This window comes from Mustelus asterias, unplaced genomic scaffold (genome assembly GCF_964213995.1).
Source record: "Mustelus asterias unplaced genomic scaffold, sMusAst1.hap1.1 HAP1_SCAFFOLD_639, whole genome shotgun sequence".
NCBI lineage: Eukaryota > Metazoa > Chordata > Chondrichthyes > Carcharhiniformes > Triakidae > Mustelus > Mustelus asterias.
In genome coordinates, this window is record NW_027590588.1 from 153,001 (window position 1) to 171,115 (window position 18,115).

General features: G+C 40.6%; 1 protein-coding gene across 5 annotated transcripts in view; it reads right to left on the bottom strand.

Moving 5' to 3' along the window:
• ankrd10a (ankyrin repeat domain 10a) overlaps window positions 1-18,115 on the bottom strand; it is a 76,699-nt gene that overhangs the window by 15,200 nt on the left and 43,384 nt on the right. For 3 of the 5 annotated variants that reach the window (XM_078205246.1, XM_078205240.1, XM_078205245.1), the window contains exon 4: window positions 2,628-2,872. In XM_078205246.1, the coding sequence (XP_078061372.1) occupies window positions 2,628-2,872 (245 nt within the window). Of the gene's footprint in view, window positions 1-2,627; window positions 2,873-13,998; window positions 14,129-18,115 lie in introns of all 5 variants that reach the window. The other 2 variants (XM_078205244.1, XM_078205241.1) reach the window with 1 other exon arrangement.

Consider the following 18,115-nt stretch of genomic DNA (forward strand, 5'->3'; position numbering starts at 1 on the left):
CTCTCCTGACAGTCACAAGTCACCCAGAGTCTCATTTATTTCCCGTGTGCCTCCTGCTGCCAGCACAAACTCAAAACCTAACCACTCAGCTTCACTGCTGCTGAATAATTCAGATCTGAACAGTCTCATAAGAAACTCCAAAGATTCATCGTTAAACTGCCCCAGTGTAAAATACTGAACAGGATTTAAAAGATGGAAAATGGTCAACTCAAAAGATAACCATGATAATGAATCACACCAAGATGAGGTTAGAAAGAGCACTTTGGGTCGGTATGGATATGATGGGCCAAATGGCCCCTTTCTGTGCTGTATCATTTCTATGGTTCTAATGGTCAAAAGGTTCTCAAACACCCTGAACTATCTGTTGGTGACAGTCCCCAGCACTTACAGCAGATACCCTGGCCTTTCATTGTTTGCCTGTTGTGAGTGAAAAGACATAATGGAGAGGATGTTTGCGCCATTTTGTGGGAGGTAGTACCCACCATTGGCATGACTGCCAACTCCAGCAAACCCATCCAGCGCTAGGTTAGCATTCGAAGCAAGTGTATCACTACCAACTGAGGGTACCAACGGCTAGGAAAGGAGGGTGCTTTAGGGAGCAAGGGACAGTGCCAAGCCTGGTCAGGACATCATTGCCAGAGAGGCAGGAAACCGGGGCAAAGGGTTGAGGTGCTTTAGAATTAGGCAGCTACTCAGTGTCGATTCCTATTGGCTTCACCTGGCCAGAGTTCTCAAACATTACAGCCACATTCAGGGGGTAAGTATTGCATGGAGTACATAAATATCCTGGCAAGATTAGAGGAACGCTTTGCGAATTGTAAAACTCACACGACTTGGATGATGCCAGTAAGTGTCTTCCCCCCACGCCCCCCACACACGCACCCACACACACACGCACGCAGCCACACACGCACGCAGCCACACACTCACGCAGCCACACACGCACGCAGCCACACATGCACGCAGCCACACACGCACGCAGCCACACACGCACGCAGCCACACACGCACGCAGCCACACACGCACGCAGCCACACACACGGCAGGACAGTGACTCTGTGACCAGGAACCCCGTGATCCGACTCAATGCCCAGAATCCCTGTGATTGACCCCAGTGATGGCACAAGAATGGGCACAGGAGCAAAGGAGTAGCAGTTTGGTCATTATTGAAATATCTTTGCTGGGACAGGGGGTAGGGATTCAGAAGAGGGAGCATTGATTGGGAAATGTGATGAGCATCACAACCCCTGAAATGTTCACGATTGTTAAACAGAGACTTCACACAAAGCGAGTGACACAAAGTGTGGCGGAGAGAGGGAGCAGGAGGGGGTGGAGGGAGGGAATGGGAGAGGATGGAAAGGGAGCGGGAGATGGAGAGAGCAATGAAAAGAAACTGAACATGGAAAAGGAAGAGATAGAAAGTGTGGAGAAATAGAGACGAAGGAACGGGGAGAAAGGGATAAAGAGGTAGAGAGGGAAGGAAGGGAAATATTGAAACTAAACTGGAGTAATAAATTACTCTGCACAAATAAATGATCCCTGTAGGCAGATAAGTGAAAGCTTAAAAGTACAGAAAGATTTTTTAAAACACTATTAAAAAGCTAGAGGACCTAGACCTTGTATCAAAAGCAACTGAATACAATCAAGAGTTCCTGCTGACTGGGCTCCTCACTGTAGGAAGAGTTTGATCATTCTGGACAAACTGCAGTGCAAGAAACCTGGATTGAGGGTCTGGGCGAGGCAGAATGGCTCGAGCAACAACGAGTGTTCTCTTAAAAAGAGAAAATATTGTGATGGTAAGGGACTTTGAGTTATTTCAAATAAAATTTATAGATCAAATTAGCAGAATGAATATTTCTAATGCAGAGAAATCAGAGACACAAGGCCAGGGTAAGGTAAGCATCAGTTTAAGAAAGTTCTTCACACAGTAGAATATGGAATGCATGGTCACAGGCAGCCACTGATTCTGAATCCATTGCAACATTAAAATGGCACCAGCCAGTTTGCCAAAAATATAAAGCACGGGGGTGGGGGGTGGTGGTGGTAAAATGAGACGATTGTAAAAAACAGCCTCCAGGTGGCCTAAAAATCAGCCCCAAAATGGCCTCTATTCAGTCCACGTCTGAAGGGCAAAATAGTCACAACTTTTTATGTGAAAAGAATATTTGGAATTCAAACTGTGAATTCAGTTGAACCTTTCTTGAAGTTTTCCTTCAATTTCAGTCCACAATTCTGTCCAATGTAGCACTGATGGGATGATCGAGATGCTGTGATCTGGAATTGCTGCCAGACTGGGCGGTAGAAACAGGTTCATTTCACAAGCAAATTGGAGAAATACTTGAAGGGGGAGGGTTTTTCCAAGGCTGCTGGGAAAGAGCAGGGAAGGGGACGAATTGGGTTGGTCTTTCAAAGAGCTTGCATAGATCTGAAGGGCTGAATGGTCTCCTGCTCTGCTGTTTGACTAAAGAGGTTTTGAATATATCAACAAATGTCGGGCAATTTTTAGTCCTTTTGTTATTCACGTGATTATCACAATGTTCATGGGATGATGCTACAAATGTAAATAAAAAATGATTTTGCGAGTCGGTATATACCAGAATAAAATGTGCAACAGCACAAAGCACTTACCATCAATTCTAGGCTTCTTGATTCCGCAGTGCTCAGATTCCTCGTGGCTTCTCTTGCGGTTGGTTCCTGTGTAGCCATTTAGGCCGTCCGTGATCAGATTATCCCGGTAAAGATTGCTGGCGATGCCATTGGTGTAAAAACCATTTAGCTGATGGTTCTGCACACTGCACAGGAACTGGGAACATTGATGGAACCCCTGAGCCAGGGCAAGCTCAGCTGCTGTCAACCCATTAGCATTCCTTAAACTGCACAAAGGAACATAGAAGCAATTACACTCCACCTTATCACAGCACTTCACACATTGGATAGATCTGGACATGTGGGAAAGATTAGTTAGGGCACTTTATTGAAGGCGATATGAAAAATTGCATTCCAATAAACACGTTAAAAGTAATCTGTTAGTAACAGTATTTGAGTATTATTGCAGCATTTACACGTGATGGGCACTGAAATTAGCTTCACTCAGTTTTCAAATATCCGAAGTTTGTGCACTTGAAGCAACTTTAAATACAAGTAGCGAATCACGAGCCTTAAACAAAACTGCAGCTCCTTTTTTCATTCCCTTACTTGTACACAATACTTGTGTCTGATCATTAAACTGATTAGGATCAACTACAAAACTCCCCACGATCCACTTCTCTCTGAATTGCTTTGCAAAATGGCAGCTCAGACCAGCTGATACTCAATCGTTCTTCAGTACCAATTTTCAGATTGAAACATGTCCTTTAAAACACGGAATGAAATACTCCAAACAATTCTCCATTATCTTTTTTGCCTCTTGCTTTTCTTTTTTTCTGCAGCTAACTCATTTTTCTGTGTCTCCGATCACCTTTGTTTCTGGGGGATGTTCAGCACGAGAAGTGCCAACATTCACCAGGTGATGTTCAGATGGCTGTTTGTCAGTTAACTTACTTCCTATGTTCTTTTCACCACGGGTTCATCAATAGTCCTTGACCAGGGCCATAATCAGTACATCAGATCGGAGCAGGAGTACACTGTCGGCCCATGGAGTCTGGTCACCCATCCAATCAAATCACTCATTCTGACCAGCTCCATCTTTTTCGTCTATCCCCATAGCCAATGGTTTCCTACGGACTAAAAACCTATCAGCCTCAGTCCTGAATATACTCATTAACAGAGCATCCACATCCCTCTGAGGTAGAGAATTACAAAGATTCACAATCCTCTGAGTGAAGAAATGTTGTCTCATCTCAGTCCGAAATAGCTGGCCCCTTTACCGTGGGACTAGGTTCAATGTGCTGAACTCTGCAGCCAGTGGAAACCACCTCCCAGCAGCTCAAACCCTCTCAGAATTTGCAGCCTATTGACACTCACACTAGAATTAACACTGGGACAGCATAAAGCTGGCATCAGGAAACTTGCAATGAACACAGAACCCCCTGTCAGCAAAACTGAACCAATTCCATCTCTGCTGGGAATTCCAGAGGTTTTTCCTTGATGTTATTTCCTGGTTTGGCGGCAATTAAATACTTTTTTTTTTTAAGGCCAATTTCTGTTTTCTTGAATCAACTAAACACCACAATCTTTTCAAAGGTGTTCTTTAATGTGAGTATTTAAACAAAGGATCATTCTTTCTCTCCTTACAGCCACCATTCAACTCCCTCTCACCCAATACCCCGTCCACCAACATCACTCCCTCATCTCTGAACACTCTCCCCACCACCTAATACCCTGCTCTCCCAACCCCCCCTCACCTAATACCCCTCTCACCACTTTCCCCACCTTCCCCCCACCTAATATCCCGCTCTCCAACTTCACTCCCCCTCTCACCTAATACTCCTCTCCCCTCTGACCCCTCTCTCCAATACCACCTCACCTGAAGCAATAATTCATCCCTTTGTCTCCAAAATGAATACCATCCACTTCCTGCAGACTCACCAACTACCCAACCACAACTGCCCCAAAAAAGAAATCCACCACCTAACCCCACTGAAACTCCCAACCCCAAAATATCCGCAATTGCTGGCAGCTCAGCCAGCCCCTGAACCCAAAATATTTTACATTCCTTCTCCATTTCCCACAAGCACTGGTCAAATCCTTCTCTATGTGATCCACCAGCTTTTACAGACCCTTAACTACATCTCCTCGGCCAAAATATCAAGTGCATTGACAACAGCCCCTGTTTTTCAGGTACTGGTCTTCCTCCCACAACCCTTACTCACCCCACTCAAAACTGAAATCACTCCTCCTCAAAAAGCTCACATATAACTGTCTCCCTGTTTCAAACTTCCCTTCACCTCATTGTCAATACATAGTTCCTCACTCATTCAGGTTCACATCCAGTCCAGCTTTATCGCACTTACTGAAAGTCACCCATAATATTCCACGTGTCTCCAGTATTCCATGCATCTCCACCCTTCTCGACTTTGGATGCAGTTGGATATTCTATCCTCCTTTGCTACCTCTATTCTTGCTGCTATGGCTGCGACATCACCTTCTCTTGCCCTCATTCCTCTCATCTCAACACAGACAGTTAAGGTCCTGCTTCCCAAGTCCACAATCCCACCTCTCGCTTGACCCTAGATGACATTCTTGGGCTCTCCCCACCCATATACTTTCTATAATGCTACCTTTCAAATACATTATTAATGAAAGGCACATCTATGCTGACGACACCCTGCTTTACTGTCTCGCACACTGTCTACCATCTGTGGAATTGACAGGATTCTTCATTAGTATTGGCAATAATCAAAGCTGCACTATTAGTTTCAAGCTAAAGATTCCATACCTTGACCCAATTCCACCCATTCCTCTTCTGGACATGTTGGGGCTGAAGCTGATGGTGTGCAATATCACTGTTTCATGACAAAGAGCTCTTTTTAAAAACACCATATGGAGTCCATCATTCACCCTGCCCCTGCCATTAACTCACCTTCACTAACCATGCAACCTTCATCCACATTTTATGCCATATTCAGGCTCTTAACAAACACGAGTTCCATCAGCACTTGAGACAACGCAGCCGGATTCAACAGCCTGCATCCAATGCTGTGACTAAGCTGTGTTCACCCTCTGTGATTAAGTTCTATATCAATCATGTTAGCAGTATAAGTAGTTACATCTTTGTTGAAATAGGAACCACCAAAGCCTCAAATTTCATTTGGACAGGAAGAGGTGAGCTTGGCTGGCAGTAAAGTTGGAATTAGTGTGTTGTAATGTATAAAGTCCACCATTCAAATCTGTATGGCCTATGCTGAAGGCTGTGTACTCTCAGAAACCAAGGACATTATTGCTACTAAGCTGGCTCTTTGCTTGTAAACTTCTCTTCAGTTTTGAACAAGTGATTTCTTCAGACTTGCCCATTGCCCTGCTTTCTAAACCTCAGTCACATATCAATAAGACAATATTCTGGAAACTTAAAAGTCGGATTTTCATATTGCAGTGGAAATTTTTGTTATTACAATTTCTGGGGTTCTTCTGAAAAAATAAAAGATGCAATTTTGTATTTGCAAGGTATTTTTTGGTTCTGGTGTAAAACTACCTCAATTTTTAAAAAGGTTAATCAGTAATCAGAGGACTATCCTGATGGCAGGGTAAGCTCTTGTTGCAAACTAGTCAGCTGGAGCACCTTGTTCCTGGCTGCACTGGATACTTTTCAGAGGCAGAAACTGAGCAAAGAAAAGAATTATTTAGGTAAATGTATTAGATAAAATTACTTTTCTAACAATACTCAAGTGATGGAGGCTCATTTTGATTTCCAACTAGAATATACTAGTTTTCTTGGGGTTGGGGGGGGGGGGGGGGGGGGGTCTGTGAAGTTGCCTATGGTCAGTTTGTGTGCAGCCAAAGCTTGCAATGACACTGTTGACAATTGACACAACAAAATTGATGGGAAATACTGACACAGCAATTCACAATGCTTAATGCTGATAAGGCCACCAAGAACTGTGACTGTAGGAAGTATGGTTTGTGGGCAGGACGTATCTGTGTCATGCACAATATATTTTTTATTTGCAGATGTGTATTTTCAAAGAGCAGTCCTGATACTAGTCTGGCTAATGTAAGTTATCTGAAGGGCTAGGGATGGTAAATTCATGCAGATACGGCAGATAATGTTCCCATCAGTGCTTTGGCATGGCCATAATCAAAAGGAGTAAGAACTGGCTATCTATTTCAGTATATGAGCAATAACTGTCCAAAAACCAAACTAATCCAGTCTTTCCCCATCCCTTTGCTCTATATATCAGCACTGCCTCATACTTGCTAACTGAATGTACAATTGGCAAAATGAAGTCAACTAGGTCCCCGTTGGTGCATTTGAGAGTCATAGCTAGAGTATTATTTACACCCCTCTCCACCTTTGTAAAAAATACAAGATTATTAACCCAACACAGGTTGCTCTGCTATAAATATGTCGATGGTAGTAACCTGTTAACCTGGTGTTGTTAAACTTCTTACTATAAATATCTGTAACTGGGTAAAACCTTCCAGGCGTGTTCAAGGGTCCAAAGCCACAAGGTGTAACATAGAAATGAACTTACAGTTACAGCTGAACACCTCATCATTGAACTTGACAAGAGTATCTCCACAAAACAATGGCAAAGAGGGACAAGGCAAACCAAACATTTTCGAAGGAGCATGTTCAGTTTGGACACATGAATGAAGGAACACTTGGAAGAGTTAGGTGGTTGAGCTGCATTTTCATTGGCCAATGGCAAGCCGATCATTGGTTCATCGAGTATTTTGTATGACTGGCACCACATAAGTAGGCCGTGTCAGATGAAAGCAGCACACAAGCACATTCACTGATCTGCAAGCAAGCCCCAAAACAAGTGGAAGGTTTGATTGATGGCCATGGCCTATACACAAGCAGTCCAGGGTGCCGATCACTTCATTTGGCAAAATGAGCAATGTTAATATTCATCAGCTCTCCTTAGCAATGTCACCGCAGTCTAGAAAGCATGGCTCATATAGAATAGCTGCTTCCAGTTCTAGTATCTTGAAGGCATCCCCTCACAGCCAATGTTACAAAATAAAAGAATGTTAGAACGTTGTGAGATGGAACTCAACAAAGTCAGAAAAACCCAGTCTGACAGCGAGATAATTATTTTGCTGGGTACTGCAATCGTGAGCAAAACACAATCAGAGGAGAATAAACTGGTGAAATTTGAAAGAAGCTCCACGTGTTTCCGGAGTGGCACAAAGCTGCTCAGTGAACAGGATCACAAAAAATATCTTGTCCTGAAAATTGCATTCTGCCAAGTTGTCATTTCAAACTGTAAGAGATGTGCAAGAGCTAACTCCTTGAAATCTGTTCTGCCAATAGAATGCAATCCCTTTATAAAGAAAGTTAAGTGGAAACTTTAGCTGTTCTTTTGCAGTTGCTAAGCAATCTTACACAAGCTTGAGAGAAAGACAGAGAGAAATCCTTGATGAATAAGTCCAAAGATGTGGTTAGGTGGATTGGCCATGGTAAATGCACGGGCTTACAGGGATAGGGCAGAGGAGAGGGCCTGGATGGGACATTCTTTCGAAGCATCACTGCAGACTTGAAGAGCTGGATGGCCTCTTTCTGCACTGTAGGGATTCTATGGTTCTATTGGTGTGCAAAGCCTTGTAAATAAAGTGCAGTTAAACTCCAAGCTCTAATACACAAGCCATGGTGGTGACTATAGCATTGTCTCCTGCACCTAATCCACTTGAAGGAGTACATGATAGAAATACAAAGATTTATGGTGCAAAAGGATTCAGTTCATCATGTTCTAATCTTCAAGATGTTCCCATTCAGTTGGGAGGAACAAATATCTAACCATAGAATATTACATCATTCTTCTCTCCAATGTGGACTGCTGATATGAAACGTAGCTGACTTTAGGTCAACTCTGTAGAATTTTTTTGGACAAAGCTTAGCACATTCCTGAGCCAACTGATGCAGAAAGGTTGAAGATAACAATAGCGTTGTTGATGGGTTCTCAGTGCCTTCAACCAAATACTCTGGAGGCTGATGAGCATGTATGGCTATCTCCAATAAGCTTATTATCAGAGGTCGGGCAACATCACAACAATGCACTGGCTGCAATAAGCGGTTACAGTAGTATACCAAATACATTTTCCATAGGACATAGTGTGAAGCAGGCTATGTGAAGCCCTCTGGTTTATTGGGAATCTTTCTCTCAGTGATTCCATAAGAGGTTTGGATGGAGGCATTAACTGCAGTCGCACCTGATCAAAGACCAAATCCAACATAAAGCAACATGCCATTGGATAACTTTTATTCACTGGTCACTGTGTAACACTCCCACACTAATGCTGATTGATAGCAGCTTAGCCACTGATCTATTATTATGGGTTAACCAATATAAAAGAGACAAGGTTATGCATCAGACCATACATGGTCAACTTACAATGCATCTAAGATCATAATAAGGATAAAGTTGATCATGGCATGCTGCTGACAGCAAGCTTCCTTACTTTTATTTGGTTTGAAATTTGAAACACTTCAAGTCGTGAAGAAGCTGGAAGGATTCAGTGTGCAATATGTGCCCATGAAACTATTGTGGTAAAAAAAACTCCAATGTGAGAAGGTGTACCAACATTACTGGGACAGTCACGGTGAAAGGGGCATGATTGCAGTGCTCCTTTGCACCTGGGCATTTGTATCTCCATGTTAAGTGAATGATTTCCTAAGGTGGATTGTACAGGTACCAGTTTACAGGAGGAGAAACTGTCTGGAACAAAAGAAACATTTCCAGGATAACCTGAAATAGAACCAGAAAGCTGGGGAATCTGTTGCCACAAGTGGCAGGACACAAGTACAACGTCAACTTCTTTGAAAAAATATACTTGAGAAGAGCAATGCTGTGAAAACAAAAGCCAGCAATAATTGGCAAATGGGTAATAATCGAGACTCAATGCGTGTGGACCATTGTTCTGTGGTGACCCTCCTACAAATAGTTAATGATTACCTTTTCTTATACTTGTACGGCCTGGTCATCTCTGTTTAGAACAGAATTCGATTCCACTTATACTGAACACAGCTATCCAGTGACTTTCCTCTTAGCTGTCTGCACAATTTTGCTTACCAGCTGTGATACAGCATGAGAGAGATGTTGACATCAGGCTTTTATATTGAACATACAGCATTCGCAGTATGGTCTTTTTTTAAATTCCTTCACAGGATGTGGTTGTCACTGGCTAGGCCAGCATTTATTGCCCTTTAGAAGACATTAATTGAGTATTGTAAATGTTTATTGTTCCAGTTCCAAGTGCAAACAATATGGACAGTGATGGGAAGTGTAATGAAAACATATTAGTACAACACTCAGAGCATGTGCATTTAAAAGGGAATCATTTTAAAGTTTGGTTTTAAACATATTCAAATACCAAATAATGACTTTAAAATATTCTAATTCAAACACCAAGCAACAGCTTAAAAATATTCTGAAGTAAATACTTCCATTTTCAAAAGCAACCCAGGAAAGAAGGGAAAACTCATTTAAGTTTGATCAAGATTTATTTAAAATGCTCAAAAGGACATCATAGCATCAGGGTAAAGAGCTTATGCCGACTTTCATCAGGTGCATGTATTACTTCTTGTAACTTCAGTTGCTTTTTTTCTATCTTGTGTCAAATTTATGAGCTGCCCAATAAAAATATAACCTTCAACAGTGACCACAAACTCCTGTATTCCAGCTGATAATTTAAATATAAAAATAAATTGGAATGCAGTTTTGCTCAAAATTCCCACAATCTCAGCTCAGGACACCACGGATTTAAATAAAGTACAAAATGCTGTTCAGTATTTGTGCCTATTAGGATTCGTCCTGCAATAAACGGAGCAAGTCCTTAAAATAAGGTAGGAATATAAAATGCACTTTAGCGGAGCCAAGAGGCGACTTTTTAAGCGTGCAACAATTGCAAAATTAAAACGTTGGCTTCATAAAAAAGGTCACAAACGATCCACAACTCTTATATACAACATTGTGGCCTACTTTTGCCTCCAACTCAAGTTTGATGATCTCAGAATGCAGCCAATATTTCATCCGGTTTCTACTATCATGACATCCAGCCTGTTGAATCTGATACTCCAGAAACAGCCTTGGTCCTTGTGTTACCCTGCAACAAGCTCAAAAGATGCATCTTGTCCTCTGTGGTCTTCACAATCTATTGTTCCTTCTCCATGCAAATTTACTGGAGTTCATCCTATCCCCAATGAAGCTGATCCTGTTAACTATCAAGCATTTGTTCTTATAATGTCACTTTCTAAAGTAATGAAAGTTGCATATTATTTACTCCACCGATGTAACCCACAATCACCAATATTGTGTCGTGCATGACCAGTCCTTTAGTTGCAAACCTCTTGGGGAATCATCAGTCATTGACTTCAACTTCTCAGAAGGCTCTGGTACTACATTTCGAAACAAGTAGCATTTCATCTCCTGCCAAAGTTATATTCATGGCAATTTTGTTTTCTCTCAGTTTGCCCTGACTGTGCTGTAATTGATTTATTTTCCTTCCATTAGCTCAGGGTGCCATGTTTTCGCTCACTGGTTCTTCCTTATATTGACATCTCATTCGTACTTTGTGAATAATTCTACTGCGCATTCATCAACTTCCTTCAGACCATGTGTTCCAATGGCTGAACCAGTACACATTGATCTTTCCCATTCCTTTCAATGAAAAATAAAAATCTAATTTGAACATTAAATAACCTATTTCTCACAACTCTTTAATTATTTACAGATGCTCACATCCACTCTCCTTTCTTGAATTTCTTCTAAGTTCCAAAAATGTAATGGCTCTTCCTCCTCAGAACGCCAAAATTAAATTTTCAAAGGAAACTCATCTCTGACAATGCTTCCTTTCCAAGCAATCTTCAAGCCTTTAAAACCCAAAACAGACCTTGTCTCCTCTTGTACTCTTCAATCACTGATGGTGCAGTACACTGTGGCTATGTCCCTTCCTTGTGGTTTTTCAGTTGTTGGTGCGATTAAATTTCTACCAATAAATCAAACAAGGAAGCTGGCAGTGGCTGTTGGCAAAAATCCAGTATTCAGCAATAAGTATAAATGGAGGCTATTCTACCCACCTTACCACGGAAACCTTTCAATTCCGTCACCATAATAGAAAGGCTGCCAAGTTTTATGCACGATGTCCAGGATAAAAATATACTTTATTAAAGTTAGCAGATGCAACATATTTTTTCCAACAAAACTGTCAGTTCACAGGTGATCGTATGGACTTGCGTTTAGTTCCATGGATGGACGGATGCTCAGACAATGGGATCTTGCAAGATCAAGATTGATAAAATTTTTATTGGGTAAAAGTATCAAGAAATAAGGCAAGAAAATCGAGTCACGGTATAGAGCAGGCATGGTCTAATTGAATGGCTGAGTAAGCTCAAAAGGCCTGAACGGCCTCCTATTGTTCCTATATTCCATCATTAAATATATTAAAGATTGCTCACATCATCAGGTAGAACATGGTCAAAATTATATCAGCATCTGGGCAAGCACTCCTGACATCTGGCAAGATCGAAGCTGGAAGATCTTTAGCGTTATCTTCGTCGTTGGGATAGTGAGGAATAGGATACCCACCCAATCTTCTGCCTCAGCCACTCAATAATGCTGGAAAACCAAAACTTGGGAAGAAATCCCACTCACTCAACCCAAAATCGGGTGAAAGAATAGAACTTGTTTTTGTACAATGTTAGATCACATCCTCAAGATGTTCTAAATGCCTCATGTGACTGAATTACTTCTTTCTAGGCACCAATGTTGGAGGAGCTAATTTGTACACGCTAGACTCCACAAAAAGTGAATAAGCAGTTAGTCAGCTTTTGGTGTTGCTGACTGAAGGAGGAATATTGGTTGAGACCATAGAAAAATTGCCTGCTCTTCTTTGAATGGGACCCTGTGATCTTTAACACCCACTTGGATAGGTAGACGGGGTCATGAGTAGACATGCATGCACAGAATGCAGAAATGATGATTTGGGGAGCTCAAGTCAGCATAGTACAGAAAATGTATTACACACTACTAACTGCTGATAGTACTGACATCCTGGTGATAACATTGTGTCCACACCACGTTCATTTAATACATCCCAACAACAAATACGAACAGAGTAAGGGTATTTGAGTCTGTTAGATGATTGCAATGTAACCAAAGAGATTTCAATCATTTATATTAAGCATATAAGGTGGTTTTTAAGTGGTCTGTGAAGGAGCATTATAGCCCAGTGTAGTTGTTGTATATCATTCACCGCAGCTGCTTTTCTGTTAAATCTTGGTCTCGATGGATTCTTGCATCATACGTCCACACGATAAGGGCACAGGCACAGCTCCAAAACCTCTCTCGAGTTTATTAGATCACATAATAAAAAGGGCAAGTGGGCAGTGATTTGTTGCTGTAAGACTGGGAAATGAGTCAGCCTTTAGACAGGAGCATTTACAAAATAAAACAGGTGCACCAAATGTTCCCAGTCACTGCTTTGTTACCTGTGTGTGCAATGCAGAATATGTTCATATTCAGATACAATGACAGCTCTTTGTGGTCACTTCTGAAAGAAGAGTTTGAATGAAGTTACCAATCAGAGTTGCTGAGTCACACAAAAACATAATTAGCCTGACAATCTGGTTACCTTGACAACAACAAATTAGACTATTTTTGAAAGTGGCTAATGAGAAGCAGCTCATGACATTTGTGGGAAAATAATTTTAAATTATATTTGTTTTTAAGCATGTTGCAGTTCCAGAAAACAGCTGTCCAAAATTTGCTCATTAGTTACTTGCAATTTATGTTATAAAGCAAACATTCCCTTGGGGTGGAATCGTGGTTTTTACAGATGAATGTGAAACCTGGAGTTAAGAAAAAAAGCCAATTACAAATCTGATCCATTTTATGTAACTAAGTGAAATTTAGTAAATTAAGAAATTTTAATATTGACATGTAGGTGATGTAAACTAACAGGGGATATAATTCCTTACAGTAGTATGTAGGATGCAAGCAGGAGGAAGAGGCAGAATGAGTAGAAAGTAGGTGTTAAAAGAAATGGTAAGGAAATCTTCTTTCTAAAGTATGGTAATAAATTCAATGTTAATACTGTTACTGCAGTTTTCTCTCCAAAGCAATTATCATTTTATATCTGAATAAGCTGCAAATTTCATATCGCTTTCAACAAATCAAATTGTTCCTGGTTACAATCATGCGGCAATTAAATTCAATAAGTAAACCACTTTTTTCTTGAAAAATTGTGTAAAACTTACATTAAAACAAAAGTTTCTCAACTTAACTATATTAGTTTACATATCTTGAAGTAATTTTAAATTAGGATAAACAAAGCATGCACAACTAAAAGATCTATAACGCAGTTCCTACATAGCATTAAAACCAATCACCACAACAAATACCTCAACGGTATGCCTTGTGTGCTGAGGGGAAGCGATACTGCGCACTCAATGCCACAACTGTAAGGTTTCCATGAAGCCCCTGTGGCAGTTTCAGCGTTTCTATTGGGAATGATCCCCCTTTCTAGGATTACTTCAAAATCAAGTCAAATTCAAATTACGTAGCTGGAAAACATTTGACATTTTTCAATCTCTTAAAGACTCAATTCTCTGCACTGTTACAGTTACATGGGCAATGGCAAATAAAACAGATTAAGGGGTGTTGGTGAAAGTAATCTTAACAATGAAACAAGAACATGAATACATCTTGAATTAATAATGCCATTTAACCCATTTCATATTATTTCCAAGTCCTGTACTGGCCGTAAATATATGGAATACTTCTATCCATTCATGTGGAGTATTTTAATTTCTGTAGCAGCATATACTAACGTGGGCTCCATACAGAATGAGGTTTGAAGAATTACAATGCTGCTATAAAAGAAAAGACAATTAAAGTGCATGATATATGGATCATTTCTCTATTCCAAGTATTTACCTGCAAAAGATGGAAACATTTTACTTCTAGATAACTCTGAAATGGGTGAAAAATCATTACATGTTAATAATTTGTATCTACTATATCCCACCTCTCCAGTTGAGGGGATTTCTGATATCCCCGCCTTCTAACTTAGTCATGCAATACACAGCTTCACTGAAACTGCACTCAACACCTTCACAGCTATCAACAAAAATTATGATGAGAGTTTACTTGGCTTTATGTGGTAGGTGTCATAGATCTGATCTAAATATGAGTGACCATTTAGGCATCTAATGGCAAGTTAAAAAAAAGCAGGCTCATATAATTTGTTACCATGCCAGATTATTTTAGAATCTCTACTTGCCCCAAGTTTGACTGCAGAACTCCATTGATTTTACTGCTTCAGGTTGTATCAAAAACCAATGTCCTGACTAAGGTGACTTTCTTCTGTACTCATCTGCACCTCTGGGGTAATCCCAGTAAGATGCAATGTAGGGACTTCAGGGTATCCTCACTCAACGCAGAGGCACCAAGACCTGCAGAAAATGCACTGCACGTCATGGCACAAGTGAAAGGCTTCACCTAATACTTCAGGATTTCCTCTCTATCCCCATCTCTTGCCCATGGCTTTACCCAAACTTGGAGATGTTCATTCCTTTCATCCAGAAGTCTGGTTGTTTCCATCCTGAAGAAATAAAATCCACCTTCTTCACACCACCCCTCTTGGCCCCAAAAGGTTCAGCAAGTTCCAAAGTATTTATGGTCTCTCCTGGGTGAATAATACCCATTCTCTCAATTTCCTGTGCATGATACTTGCTGTGGTTCTTCCCAGCCACAGACTGATCTCCCCACTCCCTCCCCTATCTCCATGCACTGCTTCCTAATTATCCTCAGTAATATTCCCTCTGGACCTTCCTGGATTCGATTAAATTCAGCTTTCTGATTTAATAATGCCCTTCAGCCCATCAGTATTTGCTACTAGAAAAATTGAAACCAAAGCAAATTCCAGCAGTAGCAATGACCCAATTTGGAAGCAGAGTTGGTAACCCAAACAGAAAAAGACAGTTCAACTTGATCAGACATCGCCCTGCAACTGAATACAACATAACACAGATAGGAAACAGGTCAGAATTACTCCAGCATTCCTGATCCACCTACCTTCGTCAAAGTTCAATCAAGAAGAAAGATTTTAGATCCATGATATATCTAGGGAACCGGGGCAGGGAACCATGACACCAGTGGCTGACGACATGTGTACTGGAAAAAGCAGTAAACTGCCAAGAATAATTATAGAGTATCCAAAAATCTTATCATCTTTAGTTTCCTCTTGATATTCAACAAAAGCTAATAGATGAATAAACCAATGGAGATCGGTTGTAAGGGCAAATGGGAGGGTGGTGCACTGAGTAAAAATGTATTTATTTTCAATGTCAGTGAGTGGAATAACTAATCAGAGATGAGTTTCAAATGAAAAGTCCCAAATGTTGCAGCAAACACTTGTATTCTACTTCACAGAAAACCAAAGCTAACTTTTTGCTGCATTCTCCACTGTTCTGACAGCAACTTCTGCTCTTCCCTCCACTGAAACCCTACCCCATCCCCTCCAAACCAAGGCAACAGATGGTAAGAAACTTCAACTGGTCCACGAGCAATTCCACAGTTTATCATAGAACAGAATATCTTATTTCACTCTTTTTCCAATGCCAAACCTGCATTCTACTCTTCAATGACCCAGGAATTTCATTTGCTTGCACTAAAATCTAAATTTCCTTCACTTGACAACAGTTTGCACTTCAGGATCAATCACTTGCACTTTTGTTTGAACTTTAGCATGTTGTTATTGTTCACACTACTATCTGTACCCAACTTCTTCTTCCCTCCTTCTTTAAGAGACCAGTAAAAGCATTTAGATCGTGCTAGCCTCTTCATTCTTGTTTAGTACCTAACAGGTGGCCATCAATGAGTGTTTCACCCCAGCTCAATCCTGTGCCCTCTTCGTTCCTAGCTTTTCAAATAGTATGTCCACCACAATGGAGTTTAATATTCCAACTCTGGCCTCACCAACACATTGTATAGTGTATCTGTGTCACTTCCTTACTGATCTGCCTGCAGATGACAAGGTTCTGTTTGTCTTGGCATTGACTGTCACATCATAATATTTTTCATTTTTGGCTACAGGTCAAAACCAACTCTTCATTTTCAATATATTTTTGCATCAACATACATTACTTTGCACTTAAGAGTATCAAATTCACATATCTTCCCAACCTGCATTCATCTTTGGTTCGAAAAACCCTGACTCCTGAGTAATTTGCCTTCAGCCTCTGCTATTAACTAAATTAAGGTAATATGAATAAGAGATCTCACTGCCAGATCTTGTAAAATCCTATCTGTGCATGTCAACTAATTGAAACTCCTCGTTTATAATACCTTTCGTTCATTAATTTTCTTCAATTTGCAACTTCTCATAAATTTCCTCTGAACTGCCAAAATACGTAATGTTTTTTTAAAAAAACCTATCCCAGCACAATAGTGGCAAAGGCAAAAGGGCATTGAGGAGTGAGAGTTAAGACTGTGTGCCCTCTGCCCACAATATTAAGATCAAATACTGGCAGCATTGCTGCATGAAAGATATTTCCAACCCTCTTGGACTCCACTAGTTCCTTCTGTTGCTAAGAGGCAAGTGTCTTCCACAGAACTTGTGACTTTTAGCAATTGAACATTCTCATCACAGGCTCGGCTACAATTATGTTTGAACAACACTGGAATGTGTATATATACACAGTCAGCTAGAGAATTCCTTCAGCTTTGCAGTTGATAGGGAATGTCTTATTGGAAAGTAATAACTGTAGAAACTGGTCTTCAAACCTAGTCTGTGTTGACTGAATGGATAGCAAGGTGCTCATCATAATAATGTATAGCTGGGCGATGCATGACTTCTAAATGCATCCAAATGGAGGAAAAAAATTGACTAATTGATAAATGTCAGGTCTCGGGGATCAATTTGGAAAGCTCTTGAAAGATGGTGTCAGAGGCAGAACTGGATGAAAAAGGCAGCAGATGAATGGTGTTACTGCAACTTAGGAATCTTCAACCCTGCATAAGGGCAGGTCAAATAAAAGTCAAAAAACTTCAACCATGCTCAGAGGCATTCCCTGCCCAAGTGAAATGTGTTACTGTTGTGGAAACCAATTGAAAACAAAACACGAATGCAATATCTCTACAATTATCGCTGTGTCAGTAATTTTAGTGCAAATTTAATTTAGCTTTCTTTGCGTTTGCTTTTTTATAATTGTTAATGGCTAAAAGATTAAGTCACCTGGACATCAATAAACTTAGTCTGGTGATTGGGGAGTTAAATCTTTCACTGAGCGATGTGAAAGCGACCAATTCCACCGCGCAAGTTTTATTTAAGTAATTGAGGAACTCACTTGAGAACTTGGCAAAAATCCAAAGGATTAAGATCACTAGACACTACTGGTGAGAATCATCACTTGCGGTTGAAAGGGACCAAGGTTTTCAAGGAAAATCCACTAAGAATATTTGTAAAGAACACGTCTAAAATAAAACCTTCACATTTGAGCACACAATGTTTATAGC